At 45.3% G+C, this 27,644-nt stretch overlaps 1 protein-coding gene across 3 annotated transcripts in view; it reads left to right on the top strand.

Annotated features, from left to right (window-relative positions):
* The window catches only part of CNKSR1 (connector enhancer of kinase suppressor of Ras 1), a 344,769-nt gene that overhangs the window by 27,976 nt on the left and 289,149 nt on the right, over nt 1-27,644 (top strand). For all 3 annotated transcript variants that reach the window (XM_086957647.1, XM_086957646.1, XM_086957648.1), the window contains exon 3: nt 3,570-3,772. In XM_086957647.1, coding sequence (XP_086813773.1) covers nt 3,570-3,772 — 203 coding nt within the window. The remainder of the gene's footprint in view (nt 1-3,569; nt 3,773-27,644) is intronic.

Below are 27,644 nucleotides of genomic sequence, written 5' to 3'. Positions count from 1 at the left end.
GATAAGTGATGAAACCACACCAAATTGAATATTTGTTTTTCAGTTGTAACTGCCAATCCTCAGATTTTTGCTGCGCTTTTACTGCTTCAGTGCCCTGTGATGTGAGGTAGCATAAGTGCAGCCTTTACGCCCTTTTCTGCAATGGATGCTCCCAATAGACCCTCTTGGCAACGTAATCCACTTAATTTGCCCCTTTTGACCATTCGACCCCATTCAAGGTCCCTGGGTTCCCTGGATCAATTTCCATTCCTGTTTTGGGAGCATGACTCTTCACAAATGGCTTTATCGGCCTGTTTGTTGAACAGTGCTGTATAGTGGTGAGCAGGGTTGCAGAGTGAACTATGAGCAGGGTCTCAGTCCAGGCTAAGAAGCACCACCATGAGATCATGCTCCTTCACTGACATCAGAACAGAGCTTTTCTGAGAGCTCTGAATTCCCGTGTGTGGCAATAAAGGTCACTGTGCGTATAAGAGAATGAAAGTCCTGCAGCACCCCCGTAATTCGTTTTACAGTGTCTTTTACTATCCCTCCTGCTTTTTATACAGCAGCTGCGTTTGCAGTCAGCAAGTACCCTGTAGCGAACTATAAATGCATATTATTTCTTATAAGACTTCTTCACTATAAATAGGTTGAGTAAAATAAACCCAGAATTGACGCTACCGTCACGTTTATTAGCTCAGTCCTTATTTGTATCGCAAGACAAAAAAATTATAGTGTGATACTATCTTGCAATAAAGGAGCACAGAGCACCACACAATACATTTTGCATGTCGAAATAAAATATCCTCATTGACCTTCTGTGCCACTTGTCTCACGATCAGTCGTGTGTTAACACTTGCTATCGCGGAGTGTATTTTTACAATACTCGCATGCAATTTTTTATGTCCTGAATAAGTGTTGTTCTTAGAATTTACTGTGGTAAAATGATAACCCCTGTATTGACACATGTATATATTTTTTTGGTGGTGGGGGGTGAGTGTTGTGCTTGTAGTGACTGTGGGTGTTCACACAATAGTGTATGTATGTTGGTGTGCAATGCAATATGTAAAAAATGGTGCTTCAGATTACCTACATTTACATATTGACAGACTCACAACCTATATGTGTAGTAAGATAATGATGAATATCATTTACCTATCTCCACCCCACCATGACGTCGCATTTAGTCTGGACTCAGCCACCAGAACACCATCAGCACAATGGGAACATCCAAGTCAGTTCAGCGTAAATCCGCTGGCTTGACGGAGTACTACTAAACAGCTGAGAAGACCACTGCTTCACCAGGACCCTTTCTATTGCTGCATTATCTAAATACGGCAGGGGGACCGCCATCAGCTTGACGTACTACTTTGAACCAACGCCGCGAACGGACAACAGTGGTACCGCCAAGATCTAAATCAGGCCCTTACTTTGAAGAGAAAATTTAAGGAAAATGCACAGAGGCAGGATTTAGGAGCAGGAAAGATGGAAATAAATTGACCATATGAGAGAGGGAGGAAATGGACATGTTCTTTATAAGCACCTGAAAAAAACATTCGGATAGTTTTATGATTAAAAAAAAAAGAGTAAACCCCGATCATCACATATTTTTTTTTTTTTTCCCATTTTGAAAACATTGGAAAAAACTGAAAAATACCCACCCAAATTCACTACAAATAGACACTGAAAACAAGAAAGGCCTATACATGATACACTGTGTTTACAGGAATAACAAAGTCCAGAAAGTATAGCCAATTGTTTTATGACGATAAGCAGTACAGCATTAATGCTACACAGCCATTAGAGTGAAATGGAGATTATGCAAGCATATAAAGAGAAAGTGTTCCAAATCATTTCTTCACGTGATATATGTGGTGTTGTTTCCCAGGTATTGTTCACAGCCAACTTTTATTTTATCCAGTGAGTACTTTTTCAAAGCTTGAAGTACCTATATAATTGACAGTTAAATGCAAAATTTAACTCAAAAGGAAAAATGTGCCGGTTTGTGAGTCATTCTATGACGAGCAACATAAATTGATTTTTATAAATATACAGTGTGCGGGTTTAACAAATTCGAACTTCCTATGCCATCATCATGTGCTCAAGAGGTAAGAACGTATTATTGTAGTTTGTTAGTTGAATTAAACAAACCCAATATAGTGTGTATGTTCATTTGCTGCTATTGGTAAAATTCTAAATTTAGTGCTGGACAGTCCATAATGCTTTGGTCGAAAAATCAGAAACAGGAGTGCAGAGTGTAAGCGCGCCCTCTTTGTGATAATATTGCTGAGCTGGGCTATTGAAGTGCTGCTGAACTGTAACAGTTGTCCGGGTAAGGTCTGGGCAAATAAAAAGAAAATAAAGTGTTTTTTTAAAAGATCCTTCTTGGGTGAAAAACGTGTTGGGTGTGTCGAATGGTATAGAAACAATAGATAATAAATCATACCACTGGAAGAAATGTTGAGAAACAATATCTCTTTTTATCTTTAAATGATGACCATATTGCTCTGATCATTATGTTCCTTTTTATGGTATGCTGCCTATTGTCATAAATAAGTGACTTCAAAGTGTGTGGGTTATGCCTATACCAAATGAGCTCTCTGCCTGGAGACACCACCCTAGACACTGACATCACAGCCAGCTCTTTCCCAGTGACATTTCAGTCTGTAAGAGGTGCTTATGGCCAGTGATTTAGCCTGGGAGACCAAAACTGTCCCATTATCATCGTATCTCTTTCGACCAGTGATGACAGAACTTGACTTGTCCCTGATGCCTGACATCAAGCCTAGAATGTATGCCCTTTACCGTAACTTCATAGTTGCAAGACAAACACCATGAAAGTGCAGTGCAGAAGGCGTTCTCCTTTCAAACAACATTAAACATGGCAGACCCATTAATGCATGCAGCTTAGAAGAGCAATAGACTTAAAAACTTGATCTCCAGTATTAGGGTCCTTGCAGAAGGATGAACATGCTGGGGAAAAAATCCTTGCTCGGGGATCTCCGCTTGCAAGACACGCACCTGCTTTCTGACCTATGCCCTTTGAAACACTGTCACTAATGTTTAAACATCTGGCCCGACACATCATTTATTATGATGTCAAACTCTTAGAGTCCAGGGACATCAAGCTATGGGCTATTTCTGCGTTCTAGAGGATATGGAAAATGCCTGTTTGCTCATCTAATTTGCAATATTTCTTTATTGTATAGAGTCCTCACCAGATTAGCAGAGGTTAGTTTGTGTTAATGGAATCTGGTTTTCTCTAGGTAGATTTCACTATTGATCCAACACCAAGATGCTTTACGGTAATTGGAAATTCTGCCCAACCCAGGGACCTAACCACATCTTTGTTATCAAGCTGAGAAACCAGTATTCAGTGGCAGTTTTGAAGTAGGAGGCTAGTTTAGTTTTGGGCTCCTTAATGCGCCCATTATGACATGGGGTGCTACAGGACACATAATAATTTAGTTCTTGAAAGGTTATATTGGAAGTCCTTTCAGGTAGCGTACATCACTTAGAGTTCCTTCAGGGAGAGAGGATTGGACCATGAGATTCTCTGAGCAGCTGATTTGCATTTTTCTTTCTTCTAGAACTATGATCTGAAGACAGACAGCCTGCGCTCTCTGACGGAGAGACTGAAGAATGTGTGTGTGACACTGTGGACCTTCATCCAGAGCCACAGAAGAATCTCTGCCTATGATGGGACAGCCGTCCAGCGCCCCCCATCCGATCTCCTTGCATGTGTGATCCAGCTGGTCTCAGCTGCAAGAAGCCTTTTCTCCTGGTTGAACAGGTGGGTGCACAATAAAAGAGTATATTGAATTATGAGCTCATTAGGAAAGCCAATTGTTCCTCTTAGAGGCCCTGCAGCTGGTAGGTGCTCCTTCCTCACTCCAAGAAATGGCAGCTCGCAAGGGTTCTTGCCTCACTTTGATGGCTTACTTCTGGCAGGGCCTCCTATCCCACTGCCAGAACCAGTAGCGGCAGGGCTTCATTTCTCCTTGGCTCTGCAATCGGTGGATAGGCAGGTGGTAAGGGGCTGAGGTGGTCATATTGCATGTTGTAGTAGACTAGACGTCGGGGGATAGTGAGTGGAAGAGGACTTATGCCCCATTATGATGATCCATGTACCTTAAAACAATTGGCAAAGCCTTGTGTACCCTTCATTCTGTGATATCGGCCCTGAGTGCTTGCTAACTGTTTGTTTCAGTTACCAATCAGGGATGAGGCTGTAGTGTTGTGTAAGTATGTAATGATGGAACCTTTGTGGTTACTGATGAACTCTTCAGAACTTGCGCATTAGAGCATAGAATATTGAATACAGGTTTAGAATTTTGGGTTTGAGGTTATACGCCAAAGAATTTAGACGTATTATACTAAGCTCCGTGTATAGTGTAGTCATTGGCGAGTACCCAGTCTGGGGAGGATGCTACAACTGGACATGAGATGGGGGAGAAGTAGCCCGAAGAATGACCGTGCCCTCACAGAGAGTTTGCTGTAGTCCAGCAAACTGCTTGCGCATGCCATGTGTGTCTCCATCAAAGTACAAAATCGACGTTTGGCGTATATGGAATCTAAGCACAGCCCCTGTTCTACAAAAAGCTTTTGACACTAGCATCACTGAAAAGTCTACACATTAGTGTCCAAGAACCTACTACGGAATTCAAAAACATACTTTCATATGGACTGACAACGCTATAGGTGGGTGCAACCATGTTTTTAAAAGAGCAACAAAGTGGAAGATAACACTGCGAGCAGAAGTGCTGCGAGCCAGATATCAACCAGGTGTCTGACAGCACAAAGACATGCTTATAGGCAAAGTGGTACACGAAGAGGTAATCTGCTTACCATTCCAGAGTGAAGAGAGTCCTTGTGCCCCGGCGCTAGAGTGAAGCAACAGAGGTTGTGTTTATTGAGCTGTCCATACCGGAAGCTGCACACCATCAAAGCTGCTTGGTGGTGGTTCAGAACACCATGGGTCACCTAAAAGCGAAGGGCTCTCATGGAGAGCAAGAGGGAGTTCAAGGTTCCACAAGACCATAGAGATGGTCTGGATGCAGCAGGTCCTAGCAATGGTGTAAGAAGGAACTTTACCCTCAATTTCAGCCAATCTCTTAAATGGTTACAATGTTACTGCTTTCTTGAAACCACCACCACCATTCGATATCAGCAAAAGTTAAATATTGGCAAAAAATGGACTGTTTGGATAGAGACATTTGATGATTTCATTGATTTTTTTTTTTTGAAGACCAATGGTCCCAAACTTTATTCAGTTTCACAGATGAGTTAAACAGCAGTCACACAGTGTCATAACAATAAACCACTACTACAAGCGGTACTCGGCTGTCAGTACAGAATGACATGGCAATTAAATACGAGTGAAAATAAACAGTAGCCAGTGGTAATGCATTAGTTCACAAGCAGCGGTGCTAGGAAATGTCTCGTGCCGCAGCGCTTGCGGCTCATGGCACTGCGCTAGGACCAGGGTGCTGTAAGAAATCCGACAGTCATTGCATTGAGTTATGTTCCCTGTTCAGTACAGTAGCGAGCTGGAGCAGGATCATATCCCCCGTCGTCACATGGATCGCTGGGCTTCCGCTGCCTGTACATGAAAACACCCAGTTGCCATTGTATGATACGGAAACAGGGAGGGGGGTGTCGAGCATTAGCGTGTGTACAAAATCAACAGTCTCTGTGTCAACCAAAAGGTATAACTGGGAATTAAAAGAGGAGGGGGAGGGAGAAACATTTCAACAACTGCTGGACTAGTGCATGTGCGTGTGGTAGTGTGTCTTGAATCCTAGCCGTGTGTGGTGCACCCTGTACGGGCTGCGCAGGGGCGGGGGTGATCGAGGATGTGGTGTCGCTGCGGCCGCGGGGGTGGAGGCGGGGGGGAGGAGGCAGCGGGGGGAAGGGCAGCGGCGGGGGGGCGGCAGGGGACATCGCTCGGTGTGCAAGAGCTCGGTAGTCGGGGCTGGCGGCGGGGGGGGAATGAGGGGGGAGGGGGGGGGGCGCGGCAGCGGGGGGGGGATGGGGGGGGACGCGGTAGTGGGGGGGGGCAAATTCCGTGACCTATATGGACAGCAAGCGACAGGGCCCCTTCTATTCCGCGTCAGGTTGGCATTCTATACCGGCCCGGGTGCATGCCCTGTGGTACGCGATCAGGGTAGCGTCCCAGTCTTGGGCGATCGGGTATTTCCGTAGGCCAGTGGTCTCCTCTCTGTGTAGTGACACACTCTCCGCACTGGCCCAGTTGCCAAAAGAGCGACGCCAGTCTGCAGGGCGCGGTGGGTTGGCGTTTTTCCACCGTTTCGTAATGAGGCGTTTAGCCGTAATGAGGCCTAAGTCCCAAAAGCGTGCCCGCAGCTTGGTCTGCTTGGTTCTCCTGTAGAGCCCCAGTAAGCATACTTCCCACGTCTTGGGGAGAGTTTCGCCCGAGGCCGCCGTCAGCGTGTCAGTGACCGCTGACCAGTACGAGGCGAGGTGGGCGCAGTTCCAGAGTGCGTGCAGGAAGTCCGAGTCTAGGAGGCCACATCTGGGACATGCCGACGAAGTGAGTCCGAAGTAGCGATTCAGTTTGTCAGGAGACAAATACGCTCGATGAATGATATAATATTGGATGGTTTTAAATCGCGCGTTTCGGGGAACATTTCTAGCGCCCGCTAATATTGCGGTCCATTGTTTGTCCGTCCAGTCGGAGCCTCGGTCGGTCGTCCACTTCCCCCTCAGCCTTTGGGAGGAGAATTGAGTATGGGTGTGTAGTGCCTGTGCCAGCCAGTGCACTATAGGAGACCCATTGCCCATCACGTGCAGGTACTGGATGAGAAGATGAGTGGGCGGTTCTTGGCTCATGTCACCCCATGCCTTCGTCAGTTCATGTAGGAGTCCGGCGTGTGCCAGGAATTGACCCACTGGCAGCTCGGTGTCTGCGGTCAGGGTCTCGAAGGGCAGCAGCACTCCGTCGCTATATAGGCCGCTCAGGTCGTCCAGGTCTGCCGCCGTCCAGCTGCGTAGCGCAGTCGAGGAAAATATGCTAGTGCCCAAGGGAGTTCCCAGTAGTGGCAGGTTCGGAGCGTAGGGCACTGTACCTTTGGTAAGTCTGAGGGCCCGCGCAAAGCACCGCTTCGCGATCGCCACATGGACTTGTGTGGGGTGTCGCCCCTGCGTTAGGGGGTGGAAGAGTGTGAGCACCTGCACGGGGGACAGAGTGGTATCAGCCGTGGCCGTGTCTATCAGGTTCTTGCCGCTCAGCCAGTAAGCGACCCATTGTAGCTGGGCTGCTAAGTAATATAACTCCTGGTTGGGGACGGCTAAGCCTCCAGCGTCCGTGGCCGCATATAGAGTCTTTAACGCTACCCGTGGTCTCCCTTTGTTCCAAATAAGGCGCCTGGTGAGAGTTTCCAGCCCTCTGAATATGCGCGCTGGCACATACACTGGCAGGTTAGCATAATAATAGAGGAGCCGGGGGAGCATTATCATTTTGGTCAGTGCCACTCTGGCCGGCACATTCAGCGGGAGGGAGTTCCAGAACGTGACCTGGGCCGTGAGTGTGGATATAGCCCTCACCAGGTTACCCTCCAGGAGATCCACGGGGTCTCGATATATCAAGATCCCTAGGTACCTGAATACCGTCGGGTGCCATCGGAGCGTCTCCCCCATCATGCGCACCTCACATTGCGGCATCTCGCTACTGAATGCGTAGGTTCCCGATTTGGCCCAGTTAACGCGGAGCCCCGACATATCTCCGAATGTACGGAAGATGTCCGCGATTGCCTCAGGTATGCATGTGAGATCTCTGACATACAGTAGTAGATCATCGGCATATAGAGACACCGAGTGTATGCCGTCCGCTAGTGGGATGCCCCATGTGGCGCCGGAGGTGCGGAGCAGTTCCGCCAATGGCTCCATCGCCAGGGCGAATATCATGGGGGAGAGGGGGCAGCCCTGTCTGGTACCCCGCCCAATGCGGATCCTGTCGGAAAACAACCGCCCAGTCCGGACACGCACTTCGGGCGCCTGATAGAGGAGCCCCACCATCTGGATATAGGCTTCGCCTAGTTCGTATTTCTCAAGGACTCGGAGGAGATACGGCCATTCCACCGAGTCGAACGCTTTTTCCAGATCGAGCACGATGCACCCTGAACGCGGCCAGGTAGGGGTTGCATACCGTTGTATCTTAAAAAACCGGCGTAGATTGTATGACGTGCTCCGGGTGGGCACAAAGCCATTTTGATCAGCGTGCACCAGCGTGGGGACCAGCGGTGCAAGTCTCCGGGCGAGCGTCGCGGCTAATATTTTATAATCGGTGTTGAGGAGTGCCAATGGTCTGTATGAGCCAAGTTAGGTCGCCTCCCTACCTGGTTTCAGCAGAGAGACCACGTTAGCTTCGTTTAGGGACGCTGGGAGCTCAGCATCTTCCAATGCCGCCTTATACATTCTCAGCAGTTCTGGTATTAGCACCAGTGAGTAGGCTTTGTAGAACTCTGCCGGGAGCCCGTCAGGGCCCGGCGCTTTGCCATTGGAAAGGGAGAAAATCACGTCCCGTAGTTCCTCACCGGTAATTGCAGCACCCAGCTCCGCCTGGTGGGCAGCAGTAGCTGTTGGGAGCTGCAGGGTCGTCAGATAGTCCACGATCTCCACCACGGTGGCCTGCAGCCGTGTGTTATACAGGGACTTGTAATGTGACGCGAACGCCTCGTAGATCTGTGTCTGGGTGTAGACCTCGACGCCTTGGGGCGTACGGATCGACAGGACCGGCGCAGACTGCGTGTCCTGCCGTATCAGCCACGATAGCAGTCTGCCAGGTTTGTCCCCCGCGTTGTGAGTGCGCGCGGAGTGGGCCGCGAAGTTAATGTTCTTTAGGCGCTCCATCAACGCAGCGTGATCTGCCCTGGTCGAGATCAGCTGGGAATCATCGCCTCCCGTCGCCTCCCGTTCTTTATCCAGTAGCGCCTCCTCCACTTGATGATTTCATTGATGTGATGGAAGAAGCAGATAAAAAAAATTATCAAGTACCTTCAGAATCCTGCTGGTGAAGGTGGGAAAGAAGTCATAAAGAATATGCAGTGAGTTGCAGAAATTACATACAGTCAAATCAAAGTAGACTTGTTAAAAACTGGGGTCTCTAGTTGGTAGTGCTAGGCACCCTATCCCAGTAGGGACCATTCCTTCTAGTCGGGGTAAGGGGATTATACACCTAAGACAACCCTTGCTCACCTCCTTGGTAGCTTGGCACCAGCAGTCATCTTATCTGAGAGGCAATGTGTAAAGTATTTGTTAAAAACACACACTATAACACAGTGAAAACACTACAAATGGACACATCACCAGTTTAAGAAGAATAGCCAATATTTATCTAATTTCAAACAAGACCAAAACAACAAAAATCCAACATGCACAAGCAAAGTTATGCATTTCTTAAGAATAAAGCAAAAATACAGTTACTTGAAGTCGATAATGCTAACCGGGGCTATCAAGGCGTCGTGACCAATAAATCTAACAGTTCAGTCCGACCTCAATGGAGTAGAGTGCCAGCTACAGCATAGGTGAAATCCCACAACCAGTCCCTTGGAGGCCTTGAGGACCTTGTAGTGAAGTGGAGCAATGAGGCTTCACCGGCATCAGTGCTGCAAGTCGGGGAAGTCCTTGAACTCGCATGAGTTGAAGATTGACCTCCATGAGATCGAAGTAATGAGCGCTGATTGCGGCTGTGGTATTGTTGTGGCCGGTGCCTCATGCTCTTCACAATGCTGTATCCGTGGCTTTCATTCAGGCAGCTATGTGACGCTTGTGCGGAGCGCTGATGTCTGAGTCGATTGCATTGTCATCAGCATCCCGAGGCTGCGGTGTCAACGAGGGTGGTGCATTGAGGTGGTGACCACGGCTGTAGTGCACACAGGGGTGATTCACCTTCATCGGTGAGGCCAACGTTGCAGTGTGGTCTAATGTAGTGCGCCAAGACGGTGGCCACTGTGCAAGCAGCAGTGTTGAGTTCAGCAAGATGAGACCTCATTGGTGAAACCAGGGCTGCGATGTCATAGAGGTCGGTGCTGCGCTCACTCAGCGTGTGGTGACCACGGTATCGGTGTAGGCAGCCCCATCTGTGACTACGTCTGGGATGGCTTTTCTTGTATTTACAGCTCAGCAAACACCTCCAGTGGCCTAGAACTTGGATTGGCACCACCTGTCAGGTTCAGGACTCCTAGCAATGGAGGCTAGGTGTTGTTGATGAAATCTTTGTGTCCCTGAGACTTCTTATCAGGAGGCAAGCAACCACAAGCCCTTTAGGAAACTTGGAAAGCAGGATGAAAATGGCAAATTCCAGGTCCTTTGCTGCCCACAGACAGAAGCAGCAACTGCAGGCCAACCCAGCAAAGGAACATACAGCAAATAGGCAGTATTTCTCCTGACAGCTCTTCTTCTTGGCAGAGTCCTCATTCTAGAAGTGTACTAAAGTTCTAGGGCCAGAGCCCTTCTACTTCTACTACTTTCAGCCTTTGAAGTATGCAGGCTTCAAAGACAGTATCTTTTGCTTAGAAGAACCAGTTTTGTCCACCTTGGTTCAACCACACTACATGGGGTTGAGACAGCATTGTGAAAGGCAGACACAACCCTACTGAGGTGTCGGTGATAACCCCTCCTACCACTCAAGCTCAGGAATACCCATCAGCCTGGTGATGGGCTATCAGGATATGCAGGGCACACCTCAATTCCCTTTTTGTGTTAATGCACAAATAACCCAAGTGTCAGTCTAAACCAGACGTTGATTCCACAGGCAAGGAGAGGCACAGGGTGGTCAAGCAGAAAAATACCCACTTTTAAAAAGTGGCATGTTCGAGGCATATGAGCTGTAGATCGTATACTTGTGCATAGATCGCCATCTGGTGTTGGGCTCGGATGTTTTCACTTTGTTATTGTAGAAGTCTTTGTAGTCACAAGATAGGTGACTCCCCCTTTGGTTAGTAGTGCGCATGGGCATCAACTCCATCTCCAGATTGTTTTTTTTTTTTCCACCATCGGGTTCGGATGTGATTTGATGCGCTCTGGGTCGGTGTCGTATTTGATCCCCCTTCAACGTGCAAAGCTCTCACCGTTCAACGGTATTGTTACGATTGCAATCTCCCTCACGCGTATCACGAGCCAACAAAATCTTCGAGTCCGATCGTCGACGCGGGCCATATTGACTTGGGCCGTTGGGCCAATCGACGCCATCAAAACCAGCATATGGAAAGAACTCCATTTAAAAAATGCAAGAGTGGTGCTAAATTCCCACACACAGATCACCACGAGGTCTACAACATTTGCCTCTCTCCACGAGAGTCCACACTGCCAGTCCTGTGCTTCCTTCAGGTGCAAGAAAACCATACGTGATCGCCGTCACTAAATGTCTAGATCAACCATTTCGGCGCCGGACAACATCTTCGATGCAGGCCCGACGATCCAGACACAGGAGATGAACAAGCCAGCGTCTCCGAAGCTGATGAATCCGACTCAGAAGATCAGACAATTACTCCAGGTCAACTGAGTGCAAGTACTGTCATCGACACCCCTGCCCTGAAAAAACACAAGGCTCCGGTAACATCTTCACCTTCGGGTCTGGGTCGTCACGTGACAATACTTCAGAAACCCCGCCTTGAGGCCCGACTCCAGTCCACATAGCCTTCAGGCAGCTCGGTATTGAACCAGCCACACCATGGTATTGAGAAACCATCTTAGGCACCGAAACAGAAACCCAAGATACAGTCAACACCAAACCCTGTGGTACCGAAACAGTCAATCCAAGGCTTCGGATCAAAAAAAACATTTGAAACCTTCAGAGTCAAACAAAATTTTAGAGTCAAACTCCACCTAAACAGAAGGAGACTAAGACCACTCCTAAAGCTAAAGACGACAAACCAAAGCAACACTCAGAGCCTAAGTCCTCAGAGCTGAAAAAAGACAGTGGATCAAAAACTGTTTCATCCAGATCCACTGGATCCCAAACAAAAAACACTCCATATCGACCCAGTTACCGGTGGTTAGGGCACTTCTATACCACCTAAAAAGAGGAAATTGGACACCTCAAAGACACCTGAGATACCGTTGAAGAAAAAAGACTCCACCACTTCACCTATGAGGCCTTTCTCTCCACCTCCAAAGCTTCCAAGCATAATACTCTCTCCAGCACTCTCTCCAGTGCCTCTTCTTTCACCTGCACCACAAGACGATGATGAGGATATAGGGGGTGGGGATGAGGACGTAGACCCACCAAATGATAATGATACTGTTGATGACACCCACAGTATCTCACCTCATGGATCTTGGGATGATTATAATGTCCCAGATGTACCTGAGCCAGATGTATATCCCTCTAGGCCATCCCCTCCAGATGACAACATAGGGTTTGCGCAACTAATAAATAGAGGTGCACAATATAATGGGGTGCAACTCCATTCAGACCCTTTGGTACAAAATTTGTTATTAGAGACCTTCTCGCATCCAAAAGGCATGATTAAACATTCCCCTGAATGTTTTAAAGATCCTGTCGGGGCTAGCGTGCCCAATCCTAGAATTGAAATGAAATATTAACCAGCTCCAAGCGATCCAGCTTACATTAAGGTTCAACTCCTTCTGGATTCACTACTAGTGGCAAATGCCCCTAAGCTGGCAAATTCCCTAACCACAGGCGATGCCCCTTCGCCAGACAAAGATTCTAAACTATTGTACGCATCTGGTAAAAAGTTTGCGTCACCGGCGGCACATTTTTGGCGTATTGCTAATTCACAAGCTTTTCAAGCTCATCATAATGACGGGGCTCATTATGATGAGCTTGAAAAGCTTGTGCAACATCTTCAAGACCAATATAAACCCAAGGCAAATGATCTCATACAAGAGGGAAAGTTGATCACAAATAATTCCTATTAAATGCGCCCTGGATGCATTGGATACAGCATCTTGCACAATTAATACAAGTGTGTTACAATGCAGACATGCGTGGTTACGCTTATCTGGGTTTAAGCAGGAGGTGCAGTCTACAATCCTCAATCAACCTTTGGATCAGGAACACTTGTTTGGACATATTGTGGACACCTCTTTAGAAAAGATGAAAAAGGCCACAAGCAGCCAAGTCTATGGGGTCTCTACAGGCAACAACTAGTAGAGTTTCCTTTTGTCGCTCCTCTTATAGGGCGCCTCCAAAACAATTGGCACAGAAAACACTTCTTCCACTTTTAAAAGCCCCACTTAAACTTCCCCTAGCAAAGGATATTTTAGAGGGACTTACAGAGACCATAACGGGGGAGAGGACGTGGTTCTAACACCTGCAACTCCCCCACCGCAAAACTATGCAATAGAAGCGGATCCCCTACACCATCAAGGTACAGGGGATTACTCCCTTTATTTGCTTATTCCAAAAACGAACGCGGCCAAGATTAGACCCCAGACGGTTAAACCTGTACATACAATCCGACCTCTACCACATGGTCACTCTCCAACAGGTCCTCCTATTGCTCCAACAAGGCGACTTCCTTGCCACTCTAAAGCCCTAAAGGAAATACCTATGGTTCGTAGTGGACGGTCACCATTACTAGTTCAAAGTCCTTTCATTTGGAGTCACAACAGCTCCCAGAGTCTTCACAAAATGTCTCGCAGTGGTATCAGCCCACTTACGAAGACAACACATTCATGTGTTTTCTTACCTAGACGACTGACTCATAAAAGCTAAGTCACGCAGCAATTGTGTACAACAAACGCACAACACGATCCAGCTGCAGCACACCTTGGGATTCACAATAAACCTCACCAAGTCACATCTCCAGCCGTCCCACACCCAACAGTATCTATGTGCAACAATAAATACTTCCAAAGCTCTTGCATTCCCCAATCCAGCCTGGATAGCCAGTATGCAAGCTCTCATAACAAAATTTCAACCACAACACTCACTACCAGCTCAAGTGTTCATGCTGCTAATAGGGATGATGGCCTCTTGCATCTTAATTGTCCCTTACGCAAGACTCCAGATGCGTCCATTACAGGAATGTCTAGCTCAACAGTGGAACCAAGCTCATGGGCAACTTATCGATCTGGTGTTTGTGGACAGCCGCACATATTGCTCTCTGCAATGGTAGATCATACAAAATATTTCCAAAGGTTGGCCGTTGTTGGACCCGGTTGCACAAATAGTGCTAACAGTGGATGCATCGCTCAACGGCTTGGGAGCTCATCTCTTAAACCATACCATTCAGGGTATGTGGACACCTCAACAGAAACTCCTCCACATCAATCACCTGGAGCTACTGGCCATATTTCTTGCTCTAAAATCATTTCGGATACACCTCGTAGGCAAAGCTGTCCTCATCCGGACAGACACCATGACAGCAATGTACTATGTACAAAAAGGGGGACACACACTCTTTGCAGCTTTCACCCCTAGCACAAAGCATATGGAAATGGGCCATTTCTCAAAAAAAGTACCTCTTGATAGAGCATCTATCTGGGATACACAATCACATTGCGCATCTGCTCAGTCGTCAACAACAGCAGATTCACGAATGGGAACTTCATCCATTTTTTTTCAAATGTGGGGCCACCCAGACATAGATCTGTTTGTCACACATTTAAACACAAAATGCCCAATCTTTGCCTCCAAGGTATCCACTCCCACTTTCCAAAGGCAATGCGATGTGGATGAACTGGTCAGGCAGATTTGCGTACGCTTTTCCGCCTCTCCCGCTCATTCCGTTACTGGTGCACAGGCTCAAACAGTCTCTCACAAAGATCCAGGTTGCTCCAATGTGGGCCCGACAACCATGGTTCACAACACTGCTGGAACTCTTAGTAGTTCCACACCAAAAGTTGCACCTTTGCCCAAAGCTTCTCACATAGAACCATGGAGAGATAAGACATCCAGATCCAGCTCAACTGAACCTAGCGATCTGGCTCCTGAAGTCTTAGAGTTTGGTTACCTCAATCTCCCACCAGACTGCATGAACGTCATTAAAGAGGTTAGACGTCCTACCACTAGAGCATGCTATGCAGCTAAATGGAAAACATTTTTAGTTTACTGCAATAACACAAGCAATCCACTAGATGCTTCAATTCAAAACATTATTTATCCCCTGCATCTACAAAGATATAATCTGGCATACACATCCATACGATTACATCTTGCTGCTATAGCAGCTTACCTACAAAACAGACAACAATTTTTATTGTTTAGGGTACCTGCCATCAAAGCATCCATGGAAGGCCTTGAAAGGATAATTCCTCCCAGAGTTCCACCCTCTCCAGTAGTATGGAATCTAAACATTGTCCTTACTAGGCTCATAGGTCCCCAATTGAACCTTTACATAAATGTGAGCTACAGTTTCTCACATGGACAGTAGCTTTCCTTGTGGCAATAACATCTCTTAGAAGAGTGAGTGGACTTCAGGCATTAACCATTCAAGAACCCTTTTTGCAAATACATCACAGCAAAGTGGTTCTTAGGACAAACCCTTCTTACCTAAAGTAGTTTTGGTTTTTCACCTTAACCAGTCTGTTGAACTCCCTGTCTTTTTTCCTCAACCAGACTCAGTAGAAGAACGGGCTCTTCATACGCTTGATGACAAAAGAGCTATTCTTTACTACATTGAAAGGTCAAATACTTTCAGAAAAACTAAAATACTTTTTGCAGCTTTCTCACCACCAGATAAGGGCAATCCTATATCAAAAGCTGGAATATCCAGATGGATCGTTAAATGCATCCAAATATGCTACCAAAAAGCAAAGCGTACATTGTCCATTCCCCCAAAGCGCATTCCACAATCAAGGTAAGGGCATCCATGGCATTCTTAGGGAACATCCCCATGGATGACCTTTGCAAAGCCTCAACATGATCTACACCGCACACTGTCATAATACACTACTGTGTAGATGTGCAGGCAACACAACAAGCTACTGTGGGCCCGGCTGTACTAGAACACTTTCAAACTACTGCAACACATACAGGTAGCCACCGCTAACTGGGTAACTGCTGTATAGTCTATGCACAAGTATACGATCTACAGCTCGAATGCCTCGAACGGAAAATGCTATTTATCAGTATGCATCTGTTCTTTGCATGTAGAGCTGTAGATTCGTATACGCCCACCCACCTCCCCGGATACCTGTTTGATGTTGCAGCACAGTCTTACTTAGATACAGTACACATGGACATCTTATTCTATTTCTTACTAACTCATCACCCTTTTTTGGTGAAAACAATCTTAAGATGGAGTCGATGTCCATGTGCACTACTAACCAAAGGAGGAGTCCCCTATGTCGAGACAACAAAGACTTTTACAATAACAAAGTGCAAACATCCGAGCCCAACACCAGATGGTGATCTATGCACAAGTATACAAATCTACAGCTCTACATGCGAAGAACAGATGCATGCTGGTAAGTAGCATTTTTCATTTCGCACACGCACAATTTAAAAAGCCACCTTGACTAAAAGATGCATTTTTTTATATTGATCTCAGGGAGCCCAAACTTCAAGCCTCTAGCTGTTCCAAATTGAAAGTTACACTTGTAAAATGTTACATGCCCCCTCCAATGATAGCCTAAGGGAGAGCTAATCCTTACAAGAGTGAAACACAAAATTTGCAGTATTTCACTATGAGGACATATAAAACACACCAGTACGTGTCTTACGCTTCACATACACTGCACCCTGCCCATAGGGGTAGCTTGGGCCTACCTTAGAGGTGACTTACATGTAGAGCACGGGAAGGTAAGGGCTTGGCAAGTAGCTGCACTGGCCAGGTCAACATGGCATTTTAAAACTGCACTCACAGACACTGTAATAGCAGGCCTAAGATAAGTTACTACTCATGTGGATGGCACAGCCAGTGCTGCAGGCCCACTAGTAGCATTTGATATTCAGACCCTGACACACATGGTACAATTTACTAGGGACTTGCCAGTAAATCAAATATGCCAATCATGGACAATCAATCAGAATTGCATTTTACACCAAGTGCATATGCACTTTGGCACCGATCAGCAGTGGTAAAGTGCCCAGAGTCCTAAAGCCAACAAAAAGGGGGTCAGAAAAATAGGATGCAAAAAGTCGGAATAAACCTGCTAAAAGGGCCAGGTCCAGCAAGCCTTGAATCTCAAGTTCAATCCAATGCCAAATGTAGATTACAAAAGATTCTTCAGTCAGGAAAGACAGAAAGCTGGTAAGACCATTGAAAAAGTTGTCGAGAGATTGGATACCCTCATCAAACACTGTAAGTTCATTAACTTTAATAATGAGGGAGCTATACTCCTTAGAGTGATTGACGGATGCTTGTCAGATTCGTTCAGATAATGAATGCTGTGAGAAACTTAGACTGGTGTGAGTTCTCATGGCTGCCAGATCTGAAGAGTGTGCTGATCGACAAGCTTCTGACCTGAAAATAGCAATGTCAGTCGTGGCAAATAGACTCCAGTCTTACGAGTTCTAAATAATGTGAAACTTACCCTGTTGACGCAGGAAGCCGGCAGACTGATTTGGATCGATGGATTCATGGCGGTGACGTGGGTTGGAGATACGAGGGGAGCTCTATGAATTCCAACTTTTAGCAAAACGAGATTAACTCTACTTACGGGAGAAACACAACGCTGGGATACTACTGTGATCATTGTGAGACTGTACCTTCACTAAATATGTGAAATTCCTTTTGATGCATTACGAGAATTCGAGCGCCCACGAAAGTCTTTAAAGCATATCATTTTGAAAAGAACATTATTTAGAACTCGTAAGACTTGAGTCTATTAGCCACGACTGACATTGCAACAACAATTTGGACCAATGTCCTCTACAAACCTTTGCGTATTGACTTCAAAAAATAGGACGACTACAATTGTATGAGACACTCTTTCATACAGACTTTTAAGGCTTGAACAAATCGTCAAATACGACAAAACACGTGTCGGCTGTATCATTGCTACGACAACTAGGCATTAGGAGCGAAGACTTACATGCTTGGTGGTATATGTCGTGCAACTTTGTATATTAAATCATTTTCGGACTAGAAGTCCCAATATATACGTGCTCTGGTTGTACTCTGCTATTTTGTTTGTAATATTGTTTATATGTAGAGGATTCTGTATTTAACAACTAGCACTGTGGATGGCATGGTGGAATGAAATGAAGCACGCCTAAATTTCAAAAACATTTTCTAATTTGACTGCTGTGCAAACAAAACGGAGGTGCTGGCTGGTACTAAGTACCCACTGCCATCAATCTTTTTAATGCATCAATAAATACTATGCCTGAGGAGAAATATATTGAATTGTCTCCAGTGCCCCACTTAGGGCATTGAAAACTGAAGTGGATGTATGGGCTGCATCGATGCCTCTAAAATGTCATGGTTCATTTGTGGCAACAATGAAACCTAAGAAAACAAAAGTACAAGCTCCCATTCATTTACTTAATGGCATGGTGTCAAGGGCCTGTTTACTCCGCTTCAGCACAGCCACTAATATGAGACTGATATTCGTGAACTATAACATGAATGCTCATTACAAAATAGTAAGTCAATTCAATTTTTTTGTTTCATGGGTTGGGAAAAGTCCAGACTATTAAAGTCCAATTACACATCAATGAGGACATCCGTCCTATTGCTCAAAGACACAGACAAATTGCCTTTCACTTGCAGGTGCAGGAAGTTACTAAAAAGGAACCTAATTCTTTACTCCAGTTCGATGTCATTGGTCCAACTCCATGTGTTTCCCCCATAGTGATAGCATTCAAAAAGGACAGTGAAGGAGCTATAGCCATCATGTGAACAAGGCCATTAAAAGAGAATGACATCCAGGTCCACTCATTGCTGACATAACACAATTGAATGGGGAAAAGGTATTCTCTCGCCTGAATCCTGCTAAAGTGCAAGTGCTGTCAACTGGCCGTCCCTACAAGATGTTTCCATTTTGCATTCATTCCTTCGCTTGGCCAGCTATTGCTCTAGATGCATTCAAGAATTTGCCACTGTCCGTGCACCATTAAAAGACTGAACTAAAAAGAATGTTTATTTTCTTTGGTCGCATGAATACGAGCACAGCCTCCAGAAAATCAATTAAGCTATTGAGAACTCTTCTGAAATGGCTTATTTTGATCCAAAGCTTCAGACTGAGGTTGATGCTATCCCTGTCAGGTTTAGTGCCATCCTTGCACAGCAGACAACCAAATGCTCAAAGCCATATTGTGGTGTATGCCTGCTGAAGCTCGTCCCAAACTGAACATTCTTACTCACAATGTGACCGATAGATTTTGACAAAGGTTTGAGCTTGTGAATATTTACACCTATTCTTGTTTTTTAAGCCCTTCAAGCTTGTGACCGATCAGCAAGCATTATTGACTATCTTTAGAAATCCAAAACCAAAAAAAGGATTGTCATTCCAGAGAGTCTGCGACAACAGATAATTGAAGTGGCCCATGAAGGACATTTTTGGAATTGTTGCCACCAAACGAACTCACCGAGACCGAGACTGGTTTCCACATCTTGGCAAGAAGGTTGAAAAAGAATTAAAGGCCTATCGTCAATGCAACGGCCTGTCATCAGAAACCACTCAACAACCTTTAAGCATGTTAGAGTTGCCAAAGCATGCATGAGAGAATTGCAGTGGACTTCTTCAGTCCTTTTGACAAGACATCACCTGATGGTGATCATTGATGAAAGATCCCGTTTTCCATTTAGCGAAGATCTCTCATCTATCACTCAATAACGTGTCATTGAGAGGTTAGACCGCATCTTCACAACCTGGGGTGTTCTGTGGTTTTTAAAGTCTCACAATGGCCCACCTTTTAAATGTCTGGATTCAAAAATGTTCTTAGTCATTTTAATGTGAAGCACCAAAAGAGCACTCCTGTGTGGCCATAGGCCAATGGCTTTGTCAAAGTTACATTCAGCTTGATGTACTAGAAAAGCTTGACCGTAAAGCTATTCTAAATTCCACTCTTCGAGCTTACCGCTCAGCCCCTCACACAATCACAGGTGAAAGACTTACAATTTCGATGTTCGGGAGAACCATGACAACCAAGTTACCCCAATGAACCAACAGAAGAGCAAATACAGAGGAAGAAACCCGCATGAAAGACTTTGTTCATAAAAGGAAAATGAAATCATACGCAAACAAGTGTCGACATGCACATAATGTCACCTTCACAAGCGAAGATAAAGTTCCTGTTCGTCAGCAAAGACAATGAAACTCTGATGCTGACCATTTCATGTTGTGACCATGGGCGTAGCTTCATGGGGAAGGGGGGTTTACGGTGCTAAACCCCCCAAAATAAATCTATTTTTTAGTAAATAGTTGGGTACAGGAGTTTTCAGTCATGTGCGATGAGGAGTCTTGTCAGATTTCAACTGGAATTCTTACATAAACACACAGACAAAAACATGTGCACACACACTGTCTCTCATCTATGTTTTAATCTCTAGTCTGTTTTAAATGTCTTAAATGTTGGTTATTTAAAAAATATTGTGTTTTAAGTACCCCTTACAATCTGCAGTCCGCTCCTTTTCCACTGGCTCTTAAACTGCCCTTTGCCACTGCTTTCCTTATAACGTATCTTACATGATATGCCAGCATGATGGCGGAAAACCTGAATCTCATACCCCATAACCTTTCTGACTAATGTATGCCCCTGGTTTGGACCAGTAAAAGACACATGGTGACTGCCCAGCATCCTGGGAAGTCCATTATGCGAGAGAGTTCGAATTTCAGATGACCGGCTTATTGCTCGTCAGGCACTGATGTAATCGTAGAGACTGGATCTGAAAAAATAATTGAAGAACCCCTGGCTGTTACTGTCTCTCCATCACCAATACCAGTCATAAACATTTCTGCTGGCGATCTCCAGTTTGCACAGACAAGGTCAGGATGTGAAATCTACATGCCACGATAACTCCTATTGGTCAAAACCTTGGAAAAAGAAAAACAGTGGCTTTTCTGATCAAGCCTACGCTGCTCCTGAGTGTTAACCATAGTCTCTTTTGGGTGATATTGGTGTATCTGATTTCTTTCTGAGAACTTGGTTGCATCTGGTTTCTTTTCGAGAGCACCATGCCTTTCATTAGTCTCCTCGCCATTGCTGCTGGTTGGACGGCATAGTCTGTGGAATAATATAGGTGGACAAGTGGGAATCTCTGCCTTTCTTGGTTGTACTTATGCCACTACAGGTTGGATTCCAATGACTAGGGTAAAATTGCTCTTTTGGGTTTTTTCAGAGAATGTTTCACATGTGCTGCTGCTGGCTAGACCATGCTGTCTCTAGTGTAAGATTGTTGTACCTGGTATTCTCGGAGCTATGCTTTCTCACAGTTACACACATAAGACTGTGGTTCACTGTTTAGACTTCAGAGTAAAATTGTTGGAAAAGTTGGAAGCTGTGCCTTCCTTGTTTAAACTTGCGCCATTCCTGATTACTTCACATCGATCCTTATTTAGAGATTGGCTGATAGGATATTCTGTCTATACATGACTGATATCCCATTCACCATATTACAAGTGTCATAGTCTAGAATGCACTGACATCTGCTACGTTTGTGATGTCGTATCTCATCTGCCAAACTCTAAAGTCCCTTCGTTCCTTCCAAATTTCTTTCAGAGAAAGATGTACCTATGCTGCTCCTGGTATGACAATGAAGTCTCAGTTTTCTTTCTGAGAAAGCTATGGCTTACCCTATCCGTACTTATACCAGTCTTTTCTTCACTGTATAGTCTGTAGGATACAACTGTTGGAAAAGTGTGAGGCAGTGCCTGTATTCAATACACCTATGCCACTCCTTGGTGGACCACATAGTCTTTAGGGTGAAATTATTTGAGTAGGTTTCTTTTTGTGAAAGATGTCTTTTCCCTTAGTCACAACGTCTCCAATCTTGGGTGGGATAGAACACCATTCTCTGGTGTAAATATTTATAAAAGGTTTCTTTCTGAGAGAGTTGTGCTTTTCCCTGGGTGTTCTTATTCCACTGAGTGAACCATCTATGGGGGGCTAAATCGGTACCAGGTTTCTTATTTAGAAAGCCACACCTTCCCATGGTTGCACCTATGCCATTCTTGGGTGGTCATCCTAGATGTACCTTTTCATCTGCCCTGCTCTTGGCTGGCCTTCATTGTCTTGGGGTGAAAATATCAGAAAAGTTATCTTCCATGCTGTTCATGGATGCCGAAGGGTAGGTGCTTACCATGCCATCACATATTGCCATTTCCCTAACACTTATCCTGCCCAGCTCATTGAACTCTGGCAATTCCCACTCATGTAGCTCCCACTTATAAGGGAGGTGGGGGGCGAAAGGGATGAGGCCTGCTACACTAACCATCCTGCTAACAGCCTCCGCAGAGGGCTGTAATCTTGGTTGTGTGTCTGGTATTTTACAAAGAGGAGAGGAACCGGAATAAGGGATGGATGGATGTGCTTGAAGGTCAAGATTGATCATTTGTATCCAACATTTGGCACCAGATCATACTAAATATGTTGTTGGCCTTTATAAATGACTATCTACTGTCAGGACATTCTAAACGTTTCTGTGACAAATTCTGCATGTGAGGGAATGGCTGAATGTCGCCAATGTTGGTGGAGGTGCATCTTGACCTCTGCCAGTGAGGTCTCAAGCCATCTTGTCCGGTGGGAGACTGTAGGGGACGAAATTGAAGTCATGGAGTAGGACCAGACAGGTTGACGGGGGCAAATGTTTATCAGTTGATTTATTGGTGTTTTTCATCGATCTGTCCAGAAAGTGGAGATGTTTTCATGATCACAAAATGCACACTATATACCGTAATAGCTCCGCATCATAATTCATAATAAGATCCACACTCTAGAGTAGTTGGAGTCCAGTACACATTGTGAAAACATTTGAAGTAGTTAAATTTGACCCTATCTTACCTCGTCAGTATTGTGTGATTCAAGTAGTGCACCCTAGTCTTCTGTGGTATATTCATAAGAAATGTCATTAGACCAAAAGGAGTGTTTGGCTGTCGCAGTGGGGCTGGAAAATAAGCCACTAACTATGGTCTGGTATAAGCCTGATACTAGACCCTTACGATTTCCTTATAGGTGCTGTTTATTATTGGGGACTTCTTGAGGGGCCAGAATACCATACTCTCACAAGATATCAGGCATTGGATCATCGGAGTGTAGGAACATGGTTGCCCTTGGGGTAGGTCAAATCTGTGCCTAGTTGTACAAACTATTTGACTTGGTAATCCAGGAGAAGGTGGCCTGCTGTAGTGATCCCTCCAGAGGCTCAATATTACAGTTGGAAGGAATCACGCATTACCCCAAGAGGTGGCCAATAGGTGGAGAAGGGGGGGTTCCTGTCCTAATGTTTTTACGTTTTGTGCCATACCGCGAGCAAAGATTGCATGATGGGGCGATCTCAGAGTATATAGGCCAATAAATCCCTTGTGGGTGTATGGTGCCTTGAGTTTTAAAGCTGCCCTTAATGGGTATCTAGCTCAGCTAGCAGGAGTTGTGCCGCCTGCGAAAGATTGAATGAGTTATAGTAAGACTCAACTTCTGGAAAATGGCTGCCTGATTTGGTGTTTGCATACAGCTTCATCATTTTGAAGCACAGGCAATGTTCACCCCATATGAAGAACCGGATAGATTTGTCTGTCTTTTGTAATGTGAATCTATGGTAAGGTAAGGTAAGTTTATTATGCATAGTTTATTAAAACCAGTGCAAGACGTTTTACAGAAAAAGTTTTAAAATATCATAAGAAAATTGGTTCATCATTAAAAAAGCATACAGTAAAAAGCCCAGTCTAATGTCCAGGAACATTTATCTTGAGGCAGGGCAGCACGTTCCCTTGAGTTCTGATTACCGTATATATAATGCCTGTGTCAATGGTCGAAATGTTTTTTAACAGTTTTTGCTCGATTTATCGCAAGGAACTTTACATATCTGCAGTTCAGTTTCATGTTTGCAGGATTCAGGCAGGACGAGCACCGCTTGCCTTCTTGTGCGAGTTCTATCTGCTTAAGCTGGTCCTTTAAGAGCTGTTGGCGAGCTTGCCAGCTCTTGGCAAAGACAAGTCATATGAAGTATGTCACCCTTCTCTGTGTTACAAAAGGGGCAGGCTTCATGGCCATTGCTCCTGAGACATGGTGGAAAATGCTCTATGATAGGCAATACCCCTAGTCTGTGTTTCAAGAACTTCAGTTTTGTGGCCTTGGGATAGCCCTGGCTGAAGTATGATTGTGGTGTCGGGGATTTATACGAATTTAGTGTCATCCATGCTTGGTTTCTTTTGGCAAATGTTTCTTTATCCTCTAGTAGTGAAAGAGATTTGACGGTTTTCCAGAACAATTTTTTTAACAGATTGTGCCCGAGTTGCATGTCCCAGATCGCAGATAGATTAGTTGCCCCCAGGGCTGCCTTCAGATAAGATCTTGCCTGAGATACATCCCTGCTTTGAATATCTTGCCATAGCAACGAATTTAGAGTGTTGGTAGTAGCAGAACAAAGTTTGTGGCAGCAGATGATAAAAGCTCCCTGTCTTGCAAGAACTTGTTTTTGCAATCCAAATTCCAACCTAAACTGGGCGGGCGATGAATAGGACGGGAGCGAAAACATTGTTCTGTAGGCTTTTGTCTGGGTTGTGTCCAGGTTCTTGGAGTCTCTCCTGCTTAGTGCCTCACTACCATAGCAGATTGAAGGGAGTAACTTAGCCTGGATGACTTTCAGATAAGGGGTCAGAATTGGTCCCGTCAGTTGGTTGGCTATGCTTTTTAATGTGACGGCAATGCAAGACCCTCTCCTTTTTGCTTCCTGCTTTTGCTGTGCAAATGTACCATCTCTGTCAAAGACGACTCCCAGATATTTATAGACAGATGCTCGCTCTATTTTTTGGCTGCCTAGGGCCCAAGACTTCTGAAGCTTTTTATGTGTGTTTATCGACATGGTGCGTGTTTTGCTCAGGTTTATTTTTAGTTTGTTTTCCGTGCCATACCTGTGCATTTGATTCAGAAGCTGCTGGAGGCTGATGTAGGTGTGGCTAAGTAGCACAACATCATCTGCGTACAGAAGATTACTCTGAGATTTCCCTCCCAACCTCGGGGAGTGGGAGTTACATGTGTTTAGTATGCCTGATAGATCCGCCATGTACAGATTTAACAATATTGGGGCAAGCACGCACCCTTGCTTGAGTCCTTTGGTGGTACAAACTTCAGATGACAGATGTGTGCCCCCTCCTAGCTTCACCTGCACCCACTGCTCCACTAGCTTCAACTGCAGAGTGGAGAAGCTTCAGCATACTCCGAGTTGGTTGGGGTATTCCCCATTGTGCCAGTTTCCCTCAGAGTCTGCCTCTCTCGATGTTATCAAACGCCGCGCTAAATTCAATGTAGCACATGTGCAGCTGCAGTTTTTTTTGTTTTTGCTGCATCAATCATTAGAGAGATAGCCAGAATATTTGTAGCTGTTACAGTATTTTTCCGGAAACCGGTCTGGTTCAATGGTATGATCTGATTTGAGTCCGCCCATGACACAATCTCCTCTAAGATGGTTCCCGTAAAGTATTTTGCCTCATTATCAAGGAGGGCTACTAGATGATAGTTGTTTGGGTCCATTTTGTCGCCTTTTTTGTGTATAGGGACAATCGTCGACCCTCTCCAGGATTCTGGGATTTTATTTAGAAGTCTGACTTCCGAGAATAGCAGTTGCATAATAGTAGCCCATTCTGTGTTCTTTTCCTTAAAAAGAGCTGGCGGTATACCGTTGGATCCTGGAGCACCTTTTTTCCTACCCTTGCGAATCTGTTTTGTTATTAATATTATTTGCTGTTGTAGCCACAATGCTTTCGGGTAGGCCTTGCTCTCTCTTGATCAGGGACTCCGACAAGGACTTTATAGAATCAGGCTCCTGCCTGTTCCGGGTAGTCGTTGAAGTGGCTGGAGAGATAGTTGATCCGTTGCTATTCCATAATGTGCAAGCCTGGTTCTTTATGCTGTGGACGCAAGATCCTGCTCACTGATTGCCAGAAGCATGCACTATTACTGCTTTTGGTATCATATAGTAGTTTTGCCCATGTTTCGTTTTCAGCATCTTTTTTTATGTTCCATTTTATGCATTTGAGCTCTGCTCTTTGTTTCTTCAGCGCTATCCGAAGATGTGCATTTTCGGGGGTTGATCTTAACTTCCGTAAGGTCAAGTTAACTAGTCTTTTATGCAGCCTTAATTGTGCTCTCGATCCTCTTTTTAAGTTGGTTTTGCTGCCCTCCTTATGAAGATTGCTTTTTGGGGCGGACTTGGTTGCCAATTCTCTTAGCAGAGATCCAGTGTATTGCTCCCAATGAGGGATGTGCCCTGCCGCATTTGGTGTTTGTGTGTTATGGAGGGTAGTTTCGGCCAGAGTTATTAGGTTGGTTGGCGTACATTTGATCCTTTTTTGATTAATGGAATAGATCGCCCTATCGTTTTGTCTGGCCTAAATGCAGTAGGCGTCTTTGCTATTAGATGGCATTCCTGGGGGCGATGGTCGCTTTTGCCCTTGTCCCCCATTCTGAATCCCAGGATGTGGGGAAATAGTGCCAGACTGGCAAATGTGTAGTTCAGGATGGAGCTGGCTGTTTGTGAGTAGAATGTTTCTACTGGCGGAGAGTCGGTAGTAAATCTACCATTTAATGCCCGAAGGTTTTGATGCTCTAGATCTTTAAGTAAAGTTTTGTTTGGATGCTTTCTCCTGTGTGACGGGGAGCTTTGTGGTGGTATGGTGCAGATTATGTTTAGAGCCAGAGCCTCTTCTTCTGCTGTAGAGCCAAGCATGTTTTGGTTAAAGTCCCCTGTCAGAAGGAAGAGTGTTTTTTCCATATGAGAGACGTACTCCGCGAGTTGGTTGGAAATTGTGTTGGAGTCTTTGACTCTGTGGTTAGGGTGGACGTATGCGTTGACCAGGCATATCTCTTCTTCTTTGTTGCCGAGCTGTAGTTTTATATTTACTGATAAGGTTGTGGATGTGACAGAGTCCATAAGAACTCCCGATGAAATTGTTGTGGTGGATATATATGTGGCCAAACCTCCTGACTGGTGACCAAATCTGTTGGTTCTGGCTGCTGCTGTTGAGAAGCAAGTAAAACCCGTAATGTGTTGTGTGGATGTTAGCCAGGTTTCTTGCAGCATTACTATGTCAAATAGAGAGATGTACTTTTGAAAATCCGGGTCATCCATTTTTGAGGTTAGACCGTTTATATTCCAAGAGCAAATGCCTATGGATGGCACCATGCCCTTTGTATCGTCTCTTATTTGTTGGTGGCATCAGGCCTCTTCAGGACGTGAAAAGATCGTTCGAGACAATATTTCTCTTGTTAATGCTTGGTTTTTGGTGTGAAGCCCCCCTTATACTAGCTTCTGTCCGTCCCCGGGGACTACGCGTGTTTTTGTTTGGCGAGCTTCCTCTCAAGGACTTAGTCGTGGTAAGGGTGCCGATCTGATGGACCTTTGGCACTGGCCATCGCACACTTGTTGTGTGTGCTAATTCGAAGCCATCTGCCACCCTTGGCTTGTGTTCCGAACGCTGCCAGGGCATGTTCTCTCTTGTTTTGGGTGAGCTACCCAAGGCACCTCTGAGAACGCGAAGGGTGTTTGTCTGTTTTGCCTCTGATTCTAAGCTTGTCCTCCTCTGAAGAGGTGAGGGATAAGCTGGTTTTAATAAAGGAACTAACTTGATGC

Source organism: Lissotriton vulgaris, chromosome 2_1 (assembly GCF_964263255.1).
Source record: "Lissotriton vulgaris chromosome 2_1, aLisVul1.2, whole genome shotgun sequence".
Lineage (NCBI taxonomy): Eukaryota > Metazoa > Chordata > Amphibia > Caudata > Salamandridae > Lissotriton > Lissotriton vulgaris.
Note: the sequence above shows the minus strand (reverse complement) of the source record. Positions and strands in the feature narration are given on the sequence as shown.